The 21,397-nt window shown below is 34.9% G+C and overlaps 1 protein-coding gene across 5 annotated transcripts in view; it reads left to right on the top strand.

Annotated features, from left to right (window-relative positions):
• Positions 1-21,034, top strand: part of TTLL7 (tubulin tyrosine ligase like 7) — a 66,657-nt gene extending 45,623 nt beyond the window's left edge. For 3 of the 5 annotated variants that reach the window (XM_033067049.2, XM_033067050.2, XM_033067051.2), the window contains 7 exons: positions 1,824-2,019; positions 2,703-2,983; positions 5,866-6,000; positions 7,671-7,751; positions 11,503-11,663; positions 15,747-15,920; positions 19,130-21,034. In XM_033067049.2, the coding sequence (XP_032922940.1) occupies positions 1,824-2,019; positions 2,703-2,983; positions 5,866-6,000; positions 7,671-7,751; positions 11,503-11,663; positions 15,747-15,920; positions 19,130-19,250 (1,149 nt within the window). In that variant the 3' untranslated portion in view covers positions 19,251-21,034. Of the gene's footprint in view, positions 1-1,823; positions 2,020-2,702; positions 2,984-5,865; positions 6,001-7,670; positions 7,752-11,502; positions 11,664-15,746; positions 15,921-16,259; positions 16,379-19,129 lie in introns of all 5 variants that reach the window. The other 2 variants (XR_004418648.2, XM_033067052.2) reach the window with 2 other exon arrangements.
• Positions 21,035-21,397: the final 363 nt, after the last annotated feature.

Genomic DNA, 21,397 nt, shown 5'->3' with positions numbered 1-21,397 from the left:
TGCAGGAAAAAAGAAATAATGATTTTCACAGAGTGAAGGCATTTTTTCCTGCACTCGAATTATCACTGGGTTTTGCATAAATGGAGAAGTGCATTCTGGAAATGTCTGGTTTATTTATAGCCTCTAGAGGGCTCCTGACACCTACACACTGCCAGGGTTACCCATGTGTGCAGGACAATGGAAAGGAACTAAAATATCAGATATTGTAGAGGAAATGAGAAATTAATTGTAATTCTTTTGGTATAAGACCAGATGAGTTTAATCACAGAAAAATTGGGTTAGCATAAGGGTAAAATCAAGGTGATCAGATGTGCTAGGTAATCAGATATCTCTTTAAGAGATCAGTTTATACCCAGATTTAGCTATTGTTTGTCATTATTGCTTTTCATAATTTCTTTGATCTTTCTTTTTATTCTTCATTGTTAATTGGTATTGTTTACTGTAGAATGTGTGAGGAACATGTATGTGATAAGTGGAATAAGATTTATCCTAAAGCCCCTGTGAACTGAGATGGAAAATGTTTGTAATACCTTGTGTAACTCCTCAGGAATGTCTGATCAATATGTCTCCATCATACACAGCATTTCATGATAAGAAGACCTATTTTTAATAAAGTAGTATGTGTTGAGGCACCTTACTTTTATCCCTTTGGCAGACAGATACATATCAACATATTCTTTGTGTAACAACAATTGTCAGGGCTCTCCTCAATGCAGTATTCTTCTCTAACTTCTCCTTATCTGGTCTAACAGCTTGGATGGTATAAGCAGACTATTAGTTAGTGGCAGAAATCCCTTCCCTTCCTTGTCTGGAATAGAAGTTTAAGTAGCATCTATTAAGTGTATCTTGCAGCAACAGGGGGTTTTGGGGTTTTTTTTCTGTTAGCCTCATAATAAATCTAGGTGCATTGCATGACGTCTTATGCTAAGACGTTAGAAAAATTTAAATTCTTCCTGAGAGTTCTTTTTCACTTTGACTCAAAATATATCCAGAAATTATGATTTTAATTTTTTTTTAAATCGGAGCTTTAACTGCAATCCATTTGGTAGATGAGGCCATCAGCATAGCTTCTTATAGCTGAGAGTTACTGGAAAGAAAGTGTGTAGGAAGAAAAGGTGACCACACAAGCCTACTTAGGAGAACAGATATAATGGGAGATACTGCATTTTCTGTGTCTGACTGATGGCAGATGTAAGACGAAAAATTTTCAATTGTAGTTTCTGTTCTTGGATCAGTTTCTCTGTCTTCACTTTTTGATTTTTTGTCTTGCAGTATCCTTGGTAATAGCGCAGGATTAATTAGCTAATGACACTGAATCCCATGTGCGTGTGAGGCACCAAGATCCCCCAGCACAGCTTGCTATATATTCTTTGGTTTCTGCTCTCTGCAGGATGTGGTTTAATCACTTTCTTTTGAAAAGGAAAACACCCAAAGTTCCCTGATGTATTTCTCTACTTCATGTTGATCATTGTTAAGCTGTAGCTTCAGTTATTGCGAATAAAGAAACCTGAACTGATTGTAGATGGTATTCTGTATCAATTGATTTATGATTTCAAACCATAATTCGGTATGTTTGGTAGTGCAATTCATACTTAAAACAATTCCCCCCACTCTTACTATATTGTGCTGCTCTTCATGTGACAAAGATTAGAATTACAGTGGAATGAATTTAATTACATATTTAAGCAATTGATTTAAAATTTAGGACAAAATTCCAATCTAATTTGGGAGGGTTTACAGCTGTTTGCAAATCCTGCCTGAACCTGCCTGAATCAGGGATCTAGTGTGATAGCTGGCTGTTTATTTTTATTTTTTTTTTAAAGCCCTTGTCTTCAATGCCAGAAAGTGCACACCCCTTAAGGAAACCTAAGAACCACAGTAGTGACAGTAGCTGTGACAGTGATAGCAGTTTGTCAGAATCGGGAGAAGAAACTGAAAAGGAAGATCACAATGAAAAAAAAGAGAAAAAAGTTTCATATGATCTTGAAGAAAATAAATACAAGTCTTTGGAACGATCAGGTAAGTTAAATGATCACTTTTCTAAATGAGTGTGGCATTGATAATGAATTATATTAAATTCTTCAGTCTTTTAGAATGTGTCAACTGGTTTGCTTGTTTCAGTTTCTTTAAAATTTAAAATTTTCTAAATTAATAGATATACCATGTTATTTTTTGTTTTAGAGGTGTATTGTCTCAAAGAATTTTATAATGTAGTTGCATATATATAATGCTGCTTCTAAAATTTTACTTTCCATAGCAGCATTTATTTAGCTGAAAACTAAATTAAAAAATAGTGTAACTAGCTGCAGCAAATGAGAGATACTAAATCTGCAAATGTGGGATCCAGTGAGCATTTTCTCTCCTGTTTCTGTATCCTTATAGTCAGGAAACCACACACAGAAGTCACATACATTTTGACCTAAAGAACTCATGCCCTCCCTCATAAATCTCATGTGTGTTATAGTGAATTGGAACCTGCCTGATTAAAGCTGAATATAAGGAAGAAATAAATGTTCCTATAAGTATGTGAATTCTGTATTATTAGGGGATCTGACACGACTGACTTCTACATGCATAGTTGTTAGTCAACACACATGGTAGTACAACATTGTGCAAACATTGATCATATGTGTTGTTAGTTACAGAGACTGAAAAATGGGTGTTTAGAAAATAAAAACATCATTCATTTGATCTGTCTGCAGGTAGAATGAACTGCAAACCATCAAATAAAAACGTAAAGTCTCCATCATATTCGTCCCCCACATCATCTGCAGGCCCAATAAGGCGTTCTGTGAGCTGCCCTCGTTCCATTTCCATCCTCACTATGCAGTCCCAGGCAGCTGAGCAGCGCCCCTTTTCAGCCAAAGCATCTCTCCAAATGCAGCGAACATCCCCAGTGAACAGGTCTCACTCTCTGAGTCGTAGCCCATCTTCAGCCAGATTCTCTCAGACAGCCACCTCGGGAACTGTGAACTCTTCAGGGGTGAGTTAACACGGCAGGCACATTCAAAATGTGTTCAATTTTTTTCTAAAATTCAAAAATACATTAGTAATCTTTGCAACATCAGAAAACTTGAGGTACTGTAGTCAAGATTATTTTGACAGACACTCAAGCATATGAGATCTCCAGACCTGTATGTGATATGGGATGAGTGCTAGCTGTGATGTCTCAGTGTTCTTGGTGCAGCAATACAGATGTTATATTTTGTGGAAATGGAAATCTTAAGAGAATGGGAAACCTTCACTCCTAAATAGGTTTTTGAAGATAGAAAGGACCATTACCTCTCTTAAAAATTTTCTGTGATTCTGGGGGCTGCTGGTTCTGAAGTAAGGCTGTATCTATCTTCAAAATCTTCATAGTAACAAAAATACATCCAGATTTCAAAGCTTTTGTATAGTCCAAGGGTAAACAGATTGTGCCAGAATAAAACATAAGTAAGTATTTGTATGGCTGTCCATTGTAGAAGAAAGTGAGATTAATCTTCAACTTACTGGGCCCCTTTTGCATATGCAATACCACTGCAGTAGAGCTCTACTTCCAAAATGAACTACTGAAAATTTATACAGAGCTTTTGGTCTTCAGGATTTGCCATTGCAGTAACTGACTCAGAAGCCATCCTCTTTTTTAAAAAAGAAGATAAAGTATCTTTAATTTGAACCCTCTCCTTGAGACAGACCAGCAACTGGCCCAAATAATTAATAGATCAGATTAAAGACCTTTAATTGTTTAGAATTTGTATGATTAGTTGGACTTTCAGAATGTACTTCTGGACCATGTGTATTTTTTCATTTTGTTAGCAGATTGTCATCCTCTTTGCTATCTCCTTCATGGTCCAGGCATTTCTTCTTTTGTGTTGGTATGTTGGAGCCCATATTCACTTATCCCCAGTCAGTGTTTGCAGGGCTCAATCCCCAGCCTCATTCAGGATTGCATTGCCTGCTGGTGCCAGAGCATTTCCATTCGTGCTTTGATGCCTGACATATGTATTTCATCACCCAAATAATTTGTGTGTAGATGGGGCAAAACAAATTGGCACTTTTAACCCTATTTGCTACCTTTCTGTATTGTGGTGAGCTTTGATTGTGAGAAATCCTTTTGTAATGCTAAATGACTTACTTCATAGTATTTACTATCTCTAATCACAATTTTTATCCAGTAGAACGCTTATTGTCTGTTTTGCCTATGAGGCTTTCTCTAAATAATGAAAAAGGATCCTTTTAAAATTGTGTGCTGACATCTTGTGAAATACTCCTTAACATGGTTTTCCATCTTGAAAGTCAGCTAATAGAATTGAAAGACATTAAGATTGTGTCTTCACAACAATGTGTTAAAGGTATTTTTTATCGAATTAGCTATCTTAAGTTTAAAAAGTACCCTTTTATCATCACAATGTACTCTGAGAGTTTAATGAGACAGTGCTAATATGGATTTTTCTATTCACATTAACTTTATATCAAATACAAATTACTGAAAGATTAAAAGCAGTCTCTTACCGTCTGATGTTAAAAATGGGCTACTCGCTTAAATTAACATTAGTAAGAAATCATACTCTCTTTTTCATTGAGAACGCTCCACCACAAAAATGATCTTGATGTGCAGAACAATTACTTTGGGTGATAGAGCTTAGGTCATGCTTCCTAAAAATGATGTGAATAAAATTACTTACAGAATGGGTAAGAACCACTTGTAATTTAGCACTGTATTCTGAATGGAACTCTGTTCATAATTATTTTTGCAACTAAGAATAATATAATATATATTACTGCTAGAATAATTGATAAATTGATAAACTATGACTTACTAAGAAGAAATAATTTATGCATGATAAAGTGTTAGTTTAGCTATCCTTTGGACAAGAAAAGAGCAGAACACTGCCATTTTTGGTGTCTGCTGAGATCTGAATGTTTTAAACGTAGGGAAACAAAATTTAAAATAAATCATTTACAGTTGGGAATTGCAGACATATAGGATTTATAAACAAAAGTGGATTTGAAAATATTTGCTATCTTATCATTTCAGCCACATTAACATTTATCAAATACCAAAGTATTTTTTGTGCTTGAAAATATCACTCACTTAAATAAAAGTATCCTTAAGTATTGTAATTGTTGCAGGACACAAGATTAGAAGTGCCTAAATATTTTGAATTTCAGTCTTGAAAAACATTAAAATTAAACTGACTTGGTCTTAAAAATGTGAAAATGCAAAAGTATGTGAAAAAGAAAGAGGATCAGAAACACTTCTAACTAGTGTGTCTTGTTTCAAAGAACACCCCCAAATTCTCCAGAGATGGTCTTCTGCAGACACTGCAGGGTTTCAGATCAGTGTTGGTGGAAAAAACACCAATACTTTAAACAAAACTTGGGATGGCTGAGGACACTGTCAGACCCATTACTGAATAAGTAGGAGGAAAGTGTCCTTTTTAATGCTTCCTGAAATCTTGGCCCTGTGATATATTGCTAGTTTATGGCAATAAAAATTGGTGAAGTGAGGAACTGAAAGGATGCTTTTTATGACTAATAATATTTTTCATTATGCTGAATTTGAATTCAAAGTCTGTTATCTCAGTTTCAAATTTATACTTTAAATTCTGGGCATCATAAATATGGAATATATGTTTGTTTATTCTATTTCAAACAAACTTACATTTAAACTGTTTTTCTTGGATTTCTTGACAACTCTAAGTAATGGTGATGCATTAATGTATGTGATATATATTAGTTCTGTATTAAATAATACGTCTATGCACTTTAATAATATATTTTATGTCACTCTAGAATATTTTCTTTGTCAAGGAAACATCTTTGTAATGTGATTTAATGGCACACTTGAAATGTTTTCCTCTGCTTTGTGCTGGCTTTTAGAGCGAGTCTTTACTGCAACAGAAAACAAAAGAGCAAGAAGTTGCTTTGACAAAAGAGACTCTTCTCCTTATGAATGACTTGAGAGTCAAGTTCCCAGGAAAAACAAATGAAGAATCTGAATTAATTATAGAAGATGTAAGTATCTATAAATAAGGAAGAAAAACAGGCTAGATACTGTTTAGACTACTGAAATGAAGGAAAGTAAAAAGCTCAGTCTATGATTCATTAGCTCCTGTGGCCCTAAAAGTTCCAGAACTCAGGATAACTCAAAAGAATTTGAAAGCTTGGAGCTTTACATGCTTTGTGACCTTAAAAGAGCAGCACTGAAAACATTCCTCTGTCCTTATAAAATATATGAGAAATAATCAGGAGGGTAGGAAAATTCAGTTTTTCATTGTAGAGAAAGTTCAAACTTTCAAGTAAGCCAAGAAGAATGTTACAATTCATATTTCATCTGATATTGTTAAAACAGATCCTGACCTGTTTAACTTGCTCTCAACAGGCATACTAGAGAGCTCAGAATGGTGTACTGCAGGCAGAATGGAGGTCTGAGGGTCATAAAGAGCACCAGTCATGTGCTTTTTGGCTCTTGTAGTCTACTAAATTAGCCTTTCTCTATCTAATGTTGTCCTGAGCCTTGTAGTTTGATATAAAGACATGACAAAATGCTGAACTAAAGGTCAATTAAACCCCAATACTTAGTATTAATATATATAAGCAGAAATTGCATGCTGTCTAAATAATGTAAATGTTTAATGCAAAGAAGCTAATAGGATGAAGAAGAAAAAAGTTTAGAGGAAAAATTAAAGGATTCAAATTAACACCTGTGCTCTGATGTAGTGAGCACAGTCCCTGATGTGTTAAAATTAATCTGATTTATTATCTGGCCAGAAATGTCCTGAGCTCTGTGAGCTTCCAGAGTGTTGATTATGTTTCTAGTAATCTCTGCAGCTACCTTGGAGTGAGTGGGAATTCTTCTGTAATGATGGTTGGTTTGGTGATGGTGGAAGGCAGTATTCACCCCCAGCAGACTGGGTTTTCAGAGGCAGAGCTACAGTGGCTCATTAAATGTTGTCCCTGATGCTCTGAGTGTGCAGCTCTGTGTGGGGCTGCGAGCGCTCCATCTGCCGGTGCTTCCTCACACAGCACCAGCCTGGGGAGCCCCGCACCCTCCTGTGGCACAGCTCTGAAAATTCGGCTGGCCACAGCCAGTTCCTGATGGGAAATAGTTCATCATGGACGAAAATGAGTGCTGGTGAGACAGAACTTGTTGAAGGTCTGGAGTAGAGCAGAAAGACTAAATAAAAAAATGAGAATAAAAATGTATGTTGACATCTTGAGCTATTTTGGTATCACTTATTTTGTGAAAGGAGAGGGTTGCAGTTCATATATGACTATTAATAGAAAGGATAATTTCCAGGTATGTCTAATGTCCCATAAGCAGCAAAACACCTCACTATTTAAATAGATCAGCAGTTATATATTATTGAACTTACTACTCTCGAAAAATCTGAGCCGAGTCAGTCAAGACAACTTTCTAACTGCTTTGTAGTGTATGATTGTCAGAATCAGGTGGAAAAGAGGGTAGTATTAAACTGAAGCATCGCACAGATCTTTGAAAATGTTGCCCCACATAAATTTGCAAATATTTTGCTATTTCTCTTAGAAAAACTTTTAGAGGAAACTACTCATGGCAGTCTTTAGGATGCTCTCATTTTTAAGGGTTCGGAGCGCTCGCGATTGAAAGACCATCTTTCAGTTGTTTTCATGTGTATTTTTTATCTTGTTTTTTACAATGACCACAGATTATGGAAAATTGGAAGTATCATAAAACAAAAGTGTCATCCTATTGGTTGGTAAAACTGGATTCAGCAAAGCAACGAAAAGTAAGTGGCATAATTCATTTTCAGAAGGTCATTTAAAGTAGACGCATAGCAGTGTTTCTACAGGTGTTAAGCAGTAGCTGGGAGTGACTTGAGATACCAAAATATTGGCTATTGATACTAGCATAGATATATATTAATTCTATTATAGAACATTTTCTTGCTTCATATTTGGAGAAGCATGATTTTTGTGGATTATAATTTAAAAATCAATTTCTCAAAAAATTAGTCTGCTGAAAAAAAAAGCAAACAAATAAATGCTTAGTACTTAAATACCTAAATTCTAGCTACCATTCTTGGAAGGGCATTCACTCAGCAGATTTGATTGATAAGAGCTTCACCAGTCAGCAGTTTCAGACCAGGCATATTAAAACTCCATTAGAGGCAGTGATACTCTACTTGGCTGTTCAAGTATTTGACCCACAGTATTAGAATACATCATGTTGAATAAAAAATGGACCTACCAAGCAAAGAATTTTCTCCTTTAAGCATTATTTCAGAAAGCCTCCAACAGAGGGTGGCTCTGCCCTTTATTTGACTGTCAGTCATGTTAAACCAAGGGCACATGTACAAAGTCAGGATGACAGAGATTGATGTGCCAGGTTGTTACTTGCAAAAACTGCACAATCAGAAATCTGGACTTTTTGCTCTTCTTGTGAGGACATCTTTTACAACTTTAGGAGACTTATAATTCCTGAAGCACTAGTGAGCCCTTCATCTTTGCTTGCACTGGAAATGATTTGCCTTTTTTTTTAAACTGCTTTTAACCTCAATCCCTTCAAGCAATCAGATAGTTATTCTTAGAAGGGTAGTTTATAAAAACGGATTAACTTTGACAATGACATTGCAGCTGAGAACTGCCAAATGTCTTTTGTTGATTTGAAAGAAGTATGTTTTATATTCCAATGAGGTGGGTGAAGGAGAAATGAGCAAGGTGGAGAATATTTATGCAAGTAAGGAATCTGTCTCAAAGGTACTTTTTGCAACTCTGTGAAATACAAAACAGAATCTCAGTCCCCTTCACTCTTACTTACTGGGAAATTCTAACACACAAGAAGAAAATACCTGGGCAAAGTACTAGATTTCACAATGTTCACCCCTGACAGCTGTACTTGCTTAACACTTACTCAACATGATACAGAAAAATTAAACTTGCTCTTATATTCTTAGTGTGTAATATTCTGGCATAACAGCGTGGGTACAGGAGGCATTCAGAACTAAGTTGAGAGTAAACCAATTAAATCAATTCATGTTAAAAAGAAATTTAACCTCTGAGACTTTCAAGAAAAAGAGATTTTTGTATGGGAGGACTTACGACTGCTTCATGTTGCATCACTACATAATTTCTTTAAAAGTGTTTTGATGGTTACCAGAGAGTTTTGAATGTGCCCTTTCATAACATCTTGTTCTGTTATACCTAGATAATTTGTTTTGTTAAAGTAAATGATGTAAATTAAACAGAAAGATGAAGGCAAGCTAGGGAAATTAACTTAGAAAAATGAAGATGTAGGTTTCATGAAGTTCCAGCAATTGTGCAAGGCCTTGTCTCATTTCTTAAATGGATGATTTTTTTTGCCATGTTTGCAAACTAAGGGCAATTAACTGACACATTTCCTGCTCTGGCATATTGGCAATATCAGCACAGTAAAAACAGCAAGAAAGATTTTTTTTCCAGAGTACCTGGCAGCCTGTGGCTTGCTCTAAGATGTTCAGTTCTTAGTTTTCTTCAACTCCAGGTACTACAGTAAAAGAAAAAGCTCTACATTGGCATCATTGTTCTTAGTTCATGTCTTTTGGACTAGTGAGAGAGTCTATACAGGGTGCAATTGTTCGTTTTCACACAGGGAGATACTATTAGTTGGTGTAACATTGCAAAGAAATGTAGGGCTGATCCTTATGTGCTTTAGGGATTAAGTTGTTTCAGTTGTGTGTTTGACCAGAGATACTGGCCCTGTGTGTGCAAATGCCTTGGACAGGTGAGACCCAAGGAAAAGGGCTTGGGAAGCAGAAGCATGAAGGCTAATGCTGCTAAGGAAGTGTCTGAAAGTCTGGGCCTGTTCTACAGACATGGGACAGTCCAAATCCTGACTTTAGCTCCTGCTGTTACTAAAAAAGATCAGCACCCTCAGATTTTAATATCTTACACTTTCTATCTGACTCTTTGAGGGGACAAGGCCATGGGTGTGGGTTTTAGTGTGTTAGACACCTGCATTCATAAAGATTCTCAACAGAGAGGACAGTGTTGTATTTACTTTGGATTATTATGTGCATGGAATTACTGCAAGACCTGTGCTTGCAGACTAATCCCAAGTCTTCAAAAAGAGTTTAAATAGCATAGAAAAAACCCCATATTTCATCAAGGCTTTCATTATTAGGTATCTATAGATTTTCTGCTCATTAGGCATACTACATAGCTTCCTTGTGCTATTGCAAGCATTTTATTTCAGCTTTGTTTCCTTCAATTGTCAGACAATTTATGAACAACAGTTTTTTATGTAGGACCTAAAAATTTCAATTCCACACCATTCTTCCATACTTTACTGTTCTACTAAATCTCTTTCACCTTTTGAGAACCACAATTCACCATGTGAATCAGTTTGTCCTACACATCTGAAAGATTCCAGGGAAAGCATTGTACCTTCTAATTTATAAAATCTTATACCAAATTAGCAAATACCTCCATCTGTTTACCACCCACTTGAGTCTAATTGGTTTTTTGGAAGGTGCTGTTATGCAAAAGAGGCAGAGGGTGTTTCCTGTAAAGGAAATTTCATGGATTTAACTGGCTTTTTTGTTGATAGTTTATGTGCACCGTAGGCTTTTTTTGTAGTACAGATTTTACACTGTTCAGAGTGTCAATATGGGACTTTGGTCACAAAACTATTCCCAGGCTTATTGATAGTATTGAAATAAACAGAATCCAAGACACTCTGGAGTTTGATTCTCTCCAGGGATTATGAAGGGAACAGAGAGGTCTGAGTTAAGAGAACATCCAGATATTTAAAAGCAGGCACAATGAATCCCACCTTCCTTCCATGCCCCAGTTCAGTGGGATGTGCAAAGGTATCCAGGACTCTGGTAAGTTGGATGTGCAGCTGTCTAGCACTGTCCTGAATGCAGCTCAGCCTTTATGCTCTTGCATTTGAATGTAGTCTGTATGTAAGAAATCCATGGCATGTCTATAAATATTTCTATTTTAAATATCTTGCTGGTTATTTTCTTACTTACTGATTTCACTACACTGTCTCCTGCCAGGTACACTACTATGGTTTGATCCAGGGTAACACTGAGCTTAAACAAACATTAAACCAAAGGCAGTCTGTAGTTTTTCAGGACATTTTAGTTCTTTATAAAATAGATTGTATTTTACAAGGGAGTGGAAAAAGAAGATATACAATACTTGGGTTAATTAAGTTGCTTCTAGTCTTTAATTGTGTCAATTTTTTTTCTTTCTACCCTGTCTGTCATTAAAACGAGCTAGTATCGAACAGACTGAAAAAACCAGAAATGAACCTTTCTGTAATAAAAATAAAATACTTTGATTTGGCTTTGCAAAATGTTACTAGCAGAAAGAACATATAGTAGAAGTTAGCTGATGAATGCTAATGAACAGAAATGAACCCCCAGATCTCTGTAGGAATGCATGCAGTCATATGTATAGGGATGGCTGTCTGGATGGGTGCAGGGCATCAGCTATCCGCGGGGTTTTGGTTTTGCAAAATGTCTTTGATTTACTTGGAATGCTCTTTCCTAGGTTTTGGATATAGTCAGGACAAGTGTCCGAGCAATTCTACACCATGTCTGGAAAGCTCCAGACATTGAAAATTTACATCTCTACCGGCTTTTTAACCGTGTATTTAATCGCTTACTTTGGAGCCATGGTCAGGGCCTATGGAACTGTTTCTGTAATTCAGGGTAAGCCAAATTTTCTTTTCTTCTTCTTCATAACTTCAAATTTAAAATCAATGCTGGCATACTTTTTTGCTCATTTTCATTCACAAGAATCATGTAATACATTGAACTTGTTTTAAAAGCACCTTAAGATACATAGTAGAATTAAATTTAGCAAGCAAGGCCAATCTTTTCAGAAATGGAATCAAATATTTAGTAATGTATTTACAAATGGAATAATCTAAGGAAAAAATCTGATATTCAAAATAATTCAGCCTTAAGTCAACTCTTTTACTGGATGGTGCATGATTTTAAGGCCAGACCACTGAGTCAAACGTGGACTTGCCATCAACAGAAATCATTGTATCTCCAGACTCATAAGGAGAGTTCAGTCACAAGTGCAGCTGACATCTCACACCAGATGCAATGTCACTTCTGTGATTTACTAATAAACAGTTCAAATTTCTGTGCTTGATTACATTCACTGTTTCCCATACTGGTAGAAAGTTAAGTATATGCAGAGTATGAAATGTCCACCTAAGCAGGTATTTTTGGTTTGGGTAGCAAATACAAATTTTCTACAGTGAAGAAAAGATCTGGACATATAAATAAGTTTAATAACCTACACTTCAGAGTCTACATTCCTGAAGTTAAAGGCATTGGAAGAAATAGAAATTTGGGGGATCACATCAAGGGCATTAAACAATTCCTCCCACCCACCAATTTATTAATAAAATAAGAATACATTACAAATAAGAAATATATTGCATACAAAAATGAATTTTTCTCTGTTAGTATGTAAAATGTATAAAAAATGGGAGGGGGTTTTATTAGCTTGCATAAGGTGTTCTAAGAGATGTATTGAAAATTAACTACAACAATTAGTATGCTGCTGGATATTGTACGTACAGAGGAATCAAGTCAAAATGTTGTTCACATGTATGTGGAGTACTTGCACATTACCCTTGTTAATTGTTTCCCAAAAAAATGGATAACAAGAAAAAGAGGGATCTGAGGGGTCCAAAAGATCAACAGATCTTTTACCATCATCTTCTTATTGCTGAAGGCCTGTTGTTGGGCAAGCTGTTTCTTTACTAATTTTTCTTTTATTCATGCTAGCAGAAGTGTGTGAAGTCTTGAGTACAAACTCAATTCTTTTGTTGTCATAAAGTATTATAAGTGGAGCTATTCTTTGACAAGGACCCAGTTCCTTGTAAGAGGAGTTGTTACATGAAAGATTCTAAAAATAATGTAAAAGTAATATATAAATAATATATAAATATCCAGTATGTGTAGCAATCGCTCTATGTAATACACTCGTTACAGATAATACAGAATTCATGGAAGAAAACAAAAAGGCTTTTGCACTTTGCCAGTATGTTGTTTATTCAGTTACAAGCATCCTACTTGCCCCATAACACACAACTGAGAACTCATGACAGCACCTCTGTAGCAGAGGCCAACTTCTCATCACTCTTCCTCAAGAGTTCATTTGTGCCATTTTAAAGAACAGATTGGAATAAGCATAGGGCATTGTAGAATCTGGAGAAACATATTGGGAAAGGGGTATTAATGTGCTGATTCAGAAACAACATTACTATATGAAAATGCGTTAAGGAGTGTAGTATGTTCACTATTTGTAAGATAGATGTCCTGGGAGACGAGTGGAGCTAATGGCATTAAGGTTTCCTCTTGTTGGTTAGATCTCTGCTAGGTATGTGCTATTTTAATGAAAAGAAAGAACAAAGAAAATCTCTGTGAAAAAAAGGTGATGTAGATTGTTTCATAAAGGTTCACTTTTTTTACTGTATAATGAACAATTAAAACTAATAGAAGAAAACTAGAAGAACCAGTGGACTTCAGATGGTTATAAAAAGAATAACACATAATTGACCACACTGCACAATCCAGTATAATGCTCTTTTTTGTATCTGGTCAGGAGTCTGTAATTTCTTACTGATGTACAGAAGCTGAAGTTTCAGCATAACCAGTTAAACTTAGGAAACAGAATTCTGATCCCTGTTGATTGCAGTATAATGGAGAATAAACTGAACCTGTCTAACATATGGAGGAGGTTGCACAGGCACATTTATATAAAAGTTCCTTAAAATTCGTGTTTATGTTTCCAAATCCCAGCTTTTGTTTTTAGGGTAACTACATAGCACTAGTTTATAGTCAGCCATGATTGCAGGAGGCCATATATTATTTGTCACTGAAAAAATGCCTCTTAACTATAGAAAAGTTATCACAAAGTCCAGAACCTAAGGAATTTATCAGGAAAGTTTCTTCTGTAGTATTTCTAGTTTTATGGAGTGAATTATAATATAATTATATGTAGCAATGTGAATCTGTTGAATGAATGTAGTACTTAGACTGTCATCTTGCAGCTTTCTACCAACATGACCTTATGTGGAAACACTGAAGACAATAGATTAATTTCTATATAAAAATACATGTGGACAGTTCCCAAATAGAAAACAACTGAGAAAAAATATATCAAAGAAAAGCAGTAGTGTGACTTAATGATCTTAAGAGATCATTTCCAATCTAAATGATTCTATGATTATTCAGTTTGTGAAATTAAGCAGTTTCGATGTATACAAACAATACTTCTTAAACAATTGTATGAATGATAATTAAGGACAAATGCTTGCATCATTGAAATTTATGTTCACAGTGAAAATTCTGCAGGACTGAATGTTTTCATGCTATCTAGACAGAGGAGCCAGGCTGACAAATAAGTTAGTTATAAATACAGCTCATCTTTAGTTATTAGTCATTAATGGTCTCAATTCCATCCTAATCATAGAATCATTGATGTGTACAATGTTAAGGGGTTGGAATGGACCTTAAAGATTATCTAGTCCCAGCCCCCAGCCATGGGCAAGAACACCTCCCACTAGACCAGGTTGCTCAAGGCCTTATCCAGCCTGGCTTTGAACATTGCCAAGGTTGGGGCATCCACAGCCTCACTGGGCAACCTGTGCCAGTGTCTCATCACCCTCACGTTGAAATGCTGCCCAGCATTTTTGAAAAAATCTTACTAGGCAGGAGTGAGCTTGCTGGTTCTGTGATGTTGTTTTAAGGATGAACTTTCTACATTGGCATTGTGAAATCTACTGCTGCTCTCTGTGGGCAAGGCTAAATTGGCCTGGATGCTATGTTGAAGCCAGATGCAGCAATTTTTCCTCACTCTGTGAAGTGCTTCTTTCATACACAAACAAAAAAGCTCAAGCTTACAAACCATCTGTGCTACTGGATAATAATTTTGTCCAAAGAAGTCTTCACAAGCACCATGTTGCCTTTTAAAACAGATTGAATGATCTATAATTTGGTTAGAATTTTGCACAAACAAGAATGTTGAGGTGTATGCAAAGAACTACTGTTGTCTTCTGTGATGAAACACACCTGGTTTATATTGCTGTGGTAAGCCTTGTTTTGTTTTTTTTTCCCCAAAGAAAAATGGCTTCTTAAGAAAACAAAAAGAATTTTTCTATAGATGTGATTTGCAAGTTACACTTATTTGTAGATAACCAACCCCATGTGACCAGAGGAAATAATAAGCAGTATTTGAATGAGTGAACTGAGAGACTCTCTTCATACAAAGTTTTGGATAAGGAAGCAGAGCACATACTAATCTCCTGTAAATTAATTTCATATTTGTTTCTTAGTATCTTGTACTTAAAATAGAAGTATTATTATGCTGTGTGGACATTTGAAATAATGTATTAATTTTATTAATTCCTTTTATATCATAATTTCATTCAGGTGGTTAAAAAGAATAAGTGTTTTATGTTATTCCTGTTGTAAGACAGGTATACAATTTTGTGACAGTAACTCTGTGCTAAACCTAAGTAATGGCTCTGTAAACACATCGGGGAACAAACCAAATGAAAAATGGCAGTGGACATTTCTCATATAAAGATTAACTTCTTTGTGCTTTGGACTCAGCATCTGCCACTATTTGTGTTAAATAGTATAAACCTTTCCTGTACACATGCAAGGTTGTGCTTTTTCTCTTGTTCCTCTGTTGTTAAATCTGATACAAAGCAGTAAAGATTGCAATTTGTGACAGAGACCATGAATTTGTTTCTTTTTCTGTAATAGGAGCTCTTGGGAAACCATATTCAGTAAAGGCTCAGAGGCAGTGACTCCTGAGCAACTGCAGTGCTGCCAACGAATAGTACAGCTTTGTAAATACTGCCTGCTGGTAGTTTACAAACAGTCATCGGATTCAAGAGGATCCCCAACTGGGATGAGCCACCACTGGGATGATACAAGGTATAAATTTGAATATTCTCCTCCTAAATGATGCGCATAAAGGATAGTGCTGAAACAGATTTTAGTTCATGTTGCTACCACTAAACTTTTCTCTAAGTTTGGTTCCCTCTGTAATTAAGGAAAAAACCCCCAGCAAACTCACCAACATTTCCCTTGATCCTGACTTTCAGTCATTCCAATCTCACTACCTCAGTCATGAAGTGCTACCAAAAGAAAACTTGACATACACATCTTGTGGGAAAGTACACTTATAAAACTCTTGATTGCCTACTGCTTAATTAGCTGCAGCAAAGGCTTTCCATAAAGTGAACTGAAAATCTCCTTTCTTCCCCTTCTCAGATCCCTCAAAGTCACTGTTTCCAGATTTGCATTCCTAGAGGTACCCTAACATGTCAGACACTTCTGGCTTCACATTCGCAGTGGGATGCTTTAGGGGCACAGCTCCAGCCAAGGGTCAGGTAAGTGCCATCTGATTTACTGTATTGCACAGTTTTGCAAAGTTGATTTCCAAAACCTATGGATCAAAAGGTTTTTTATTCCATCTTATGGATATTTTCAAAACTTGCAAAACAGCATCATATAGTAAAAGAATTATTTGGCACTTACCTGATTCTCCATTGGCTGGTTTAGTTCCCCAACTGGATACAATAGGGGTTATAATATTATCAGTATAGGGATTACTGAGAATGCTCCAACTGTGGCAGTCAGCAATTTGCAATTAAACAGTCACAGATAGAGAATTAAATGTCAGTTTTAACTTACTTGGGATGCAAATTCTATCCCATCTTAATTATTGTGTATATAAAATTACAAATGCTTTGTTTATATAAAATATCTTAAATATATTGTTACATAGAAGGGCTTTATGAGTTAAGTATTATGTGAAAATTTTTGATATATTATCTGTTAAATTTATTTTATGACTTAATTGCTTACTTGATATATTTCAGATTAGTTATTTGATATACTGGACCCATGCATTATTGACATGTGGATCTTAAGACACTCTAACATAAAGCCAAACAGAAACTGAATTTGTTTGATCACAGCAAAAATACAAGTATGTTAGCCACAAACCAGTCATATTCAATATTAACATTTACTGACTTATAGCAGGAGTATGGTAAAGTCATTTGGATTAGCTAAGACTAGAAAATCTCAATGTTTTTATTGCCTTTACTGTTAATACTGCAGAAAATTTTACATCAACCAACCACAAACCATTCAAGCTGATCAGATTTCTCTAATGTACTCAGTTAACAGGCTTGCATTTGGAATACAATGAAAGGGATGGTCCAAGAGAACTTTCTCCCATCTCCAGTTTCTGTATTTCTTTGGATGTTGAATGGAAGTTATTAATAAATTTCTTAGGCTTAGAGGAATTTAAGCCCTCTATAATCCTAAATATCAGTAATGGACCGTCAGGACAACTCTGATTGATTAAAGTTACAGTTTTTATATTAGTCTCCATAAATGTTTCATCTAGAAATAATACAGCAATATGCTTTTAACCATGATATTCTGAATTTGTGAAATAAAAGACACATATGGAAATAAATTCTTTTGTCTGTTATGGCCCACAGTTGTAAGGGTAATGAACTACTTTTCTAGAAATGGGAGAGCCACAGTACCAATTCACTTTTCACTTAGGTTTCTGCTTTTAATGAATCTCCACTACCACTACTAATAATAGTTTTCCTGACTCTCCATAAAATTGTGTGGTGCAAGAAAATATTAGAGTATAATGTAAAAAGTGTATGAGAAGTCACTGTTTTCAAGACTTCATAAAATCTAATTTGGAGAATCTAATTTTTCTGAGCACAAACCAATTTTTTATTTTGCTTGTGTTTCAGAAACAAAAGTTTGGGAAACTAAAGCTTTCACACTTCAAAAATAGATAGCTCTTTAGCTGGGAAAATTTATTTTTACAGGGAGAGATAAAAAGATAATGAAAACTGCCACAGAGTTCTTTAATAACTTCACAATTTTTTTTTCAATTCTATCTCTTAACTGTAAATACACTAAGCAAATAAAACAATATGACTGCCAAAGTCTCTTAAAAAATTAGCTAAAATCAAACTGTGTAAAAAGTCATAAATTAACATGTGTTACAAAAAAAATAAAATCTACCACTAGGTCCTTACAGCTTGCTAAATGACCTTATTGGTCATGGCATATTATGTGGGAAGTATGAGAGTTTTTTAATGTATCATCAAGCAAAGGTAGGACTCAGTCTGGTGACATAGTGAACTGTCAAGTTGACCTCCAACCCATTCCAAATGGCACTTTACTTTTTCATAAATTCTTTTAAAAATATATTGGTGATAAAGTTTTTCTCAAGTTTTAACAAAGCACATGTGTACACTTTCTTATACAGGTTGTCTCCCCTTGACACAGTGCCACTGTTTGTATCCGTGAGATCAGTCTGACCAGTCTTTTAACTTGTCATTAATCAGTATGATTCACTAGAATTGCACAACAGTTTTTAAGCAATAATTTATACAATGTGTTGTGTTAATCCATCCTAACATTGATATAATTCATTGTGAAATTCTGATTTAATATGGATGTTATTTTTGCACACTTAATTGACTTCCACAATTAACTTTTATGTAATTACAGCATGAAAATATTTAAGAATTAATATTAGGCATATGATAAAAGACTGTTTGCATTATTAGATGAAATAAAAGCTATAAAAGCTATAGAATTTCCTGTATTTAAGAGGTAAATAGTCACTGATGTGAATTACTAGGTTGTAGGATCATTTCTTCCTTTACTAGAGTAGTGATGATAATGTCTATTCTTAGAGCATTAGAGCTGGAAACCAAAGCTGAAGATCTTTTTTGGTCTTTAATCATTTTTTTTTTATGATCCAACTTTTTAAAAAATGGTTAATGTCATTTGCAATTTTTGCCCAGTTTAAATTAAACAGGATTCTGTTGTTTACACAGGATTCCACTGTTTATTTATTTCATGGCTTGAAACACGAAGGATTGGAAAAATGTTTAATCTTCTTACAGCAGAGTTTAGATTCCTTTTCTGAGTTAGTTTGTGCCTATTGCCCTCTGTGTTTCATAAACAGCATTTACTGTACTGAGTTTCCTGCACTCAGCAATTATAAAGTCTGGCACTTTAACAACTAATTCTTTTGCTCTTGAATGTTGCTTTGTCTGTAAACTTTGCTGTATTTTTCATATCCTTTCTAGGTATTTATTGCCAAGACCTACACTGTTCATCCTGAAATCATCCTCATCCAAACTTAGCTGCAGTTCATCTGGAATGCCTCGCCCTAACATTTTGTTCACACACAGATACAGTCACTTGTGAAGTAAAAGGAAAATTGCTGTTTGTAAATAATAGCACTCAATTTCTTTTTTTTAACTCGTGATGGAGCTAAACATAAGCACTGTTATATATTTCCTACCATCATATTATAATAAAATTTAGCTGAAAACCTACTCTAAAAGCATAGCTTTCTGGGAACATAATAAACCTTGTTAAGTTGTTTACACACACATGTGAATGTGTAGATCTTGCTAGGTTTATAAGTAATTCCTTCCTACTAGAAATGTTATTTTTGCTGCAGAATATATAAAATGGAATTGTTCTTGAAGATTCTATTACAGTATTACATTATTTTGTAAGTACAACACTTTGACTTGAAAATTATTTATTGTAAATGATATTATTTATTGTTTCAAATGTAATTTATCCTTTAACAAAGCAGATAACTAAAAAACTATAGTAGAACAGTAAAACTGTAACAGTTATCAAAAATAATCTGATCAGTTCTTGGAAGTGTTTAAAATAAACCCCAAAACTCTGTAAGCCAAACCTAAAGCAGACATATTTTTATTTCTCCTTTGAAATAACAATATCTATTTAATATTGCTATTTTTCTTAAAGGACATGATATAGTATCTTTTAGCCAAAGCGAAAGCATCTGGTACACAAACAGTAAAATACCAGTTTAGGCATTCACTTCCTAATTGGATTCTCGTAATAAAATGGAAGCCAATGTTTGTTTCCAGGTTTTCATTCACATGACCTATATCCTGTGCCTTTAGGTTTCCTTTGGGAGCAAGCAGTCATCCTCAGCTCCACATGCATGCATAGTGCATAGTTTTTCTGTTACACTGCATAAGTGGTAAAGCAGACATTTTTAGGAAATACTGCAGCTGTAATGTATTATTTCAAACTTAAACTAATTGGTTTGTTGTAGTTTTTAGCATGCAATCCAGTACCCACTGTAGAATGTACCTTTGCAATGGACAGTATTTTCTAGATTGCTGACACTTTTAAATGTTGGAAATCTAATTCATTAGAAAGCTCTCATTCAGATCTAGATTTCTGAGGCTGGCTGAACAGCACAAAACCAAAATAAGCCAGAGCAGGAACCTAGTATTAACAGGATTTGTAGCCTGAAACATCATTTGGGTTTTGATACATACAGCCATTCATGCCACTCAGCATTGTGCCATGTGAGCCTTATTCATTAGAGAAATAATTATTAAACAAATCAGTTAATCTAGATTTAAAAATAATTAAGTTTTTTAACTGAGTAAAGAAGAGAGTAGTTATTATTTACCAAAGACTTGTGTACTTATGAATCATTTAACCCTGAAACGTGTTTGTAAATTATCAATGTATTTCAGGTATACTTTAAAAATAATTTGGGGGCTAATTATGCTCAGGAGCAAATATGTTAGTGTTTTTTGATATCCAGCAATTTAAAACAAATTTAAAAGACTTAAGAGATTTGAGATTGAAGTTGTATGGAAATGATTTTTAAAGAAGTTTTAGTCTTAGGATATATAAAAACTGGGAATTTGGTTGAGATTTTTGATGCCTGTGCTGTAGTGCCTCAGCTCTAGAATTGCAGAATATATAACAAGAATGTTTGTAAACAAATAAAAAACCCTCTTGAGATTACCAGATCAAAGCAGTCTTTTGGTCTGGTAAAATCTTTTTAATTTTTGTGGTAATACTAGTTCCATAATATAGTATGTTCACATTAATTGTATATCTCTTTTGGTCCATACAGTGACTATTAAAGCATACTCTGGTTATCTGTAACACCTAATAAAAGCTGTAAATTTTCTCTTCTTGGACGAGGCTTCCATTGTATTTTCCTTTTTGCTATAAGGATAAGATCAGCTTCCAGCTTAGCTTGCCAGACTTGAACAGAGCTTTAGGATAGGAGCTTCACATGTTTTTTTTTTTTTTTTTTTTTTTTTAACTTTAATATGATTTCTATTTTCGAGTGCCGGTGCTGGGCCAGGTTGGTCTGTACAGAATACTCTGCCAAAAATAGAGGGCTACTAACCATACCTATGGACAAATCTAGAAAAAAAATACATTCAGCATGTACAAAAGCTGACCAGATGGTGGTTTATGTCTGACATGACTTAATGTATTTGTATTTCTGATAACCTTTCCTAAAGTGGTCATGTGTTCCTAATAACGTGTGAATC

This window comes from Catharus ustulatus, chromosome 9, assembly GCF_009819885.2.
Source record: "Catharus ustulatus isolate bCatUst1 chromosome 9, bCatUst1.pri.v2, whole genome shotgun sequence".
NCBI lineage: Eukaryota > Metazoa > Chordata > Aves > Passeriformes > Turdidae > Catharus > Catharus ustulatus.
This window is presented reverse-complemented; position numbering and strand designations above follow the sequence as displayed.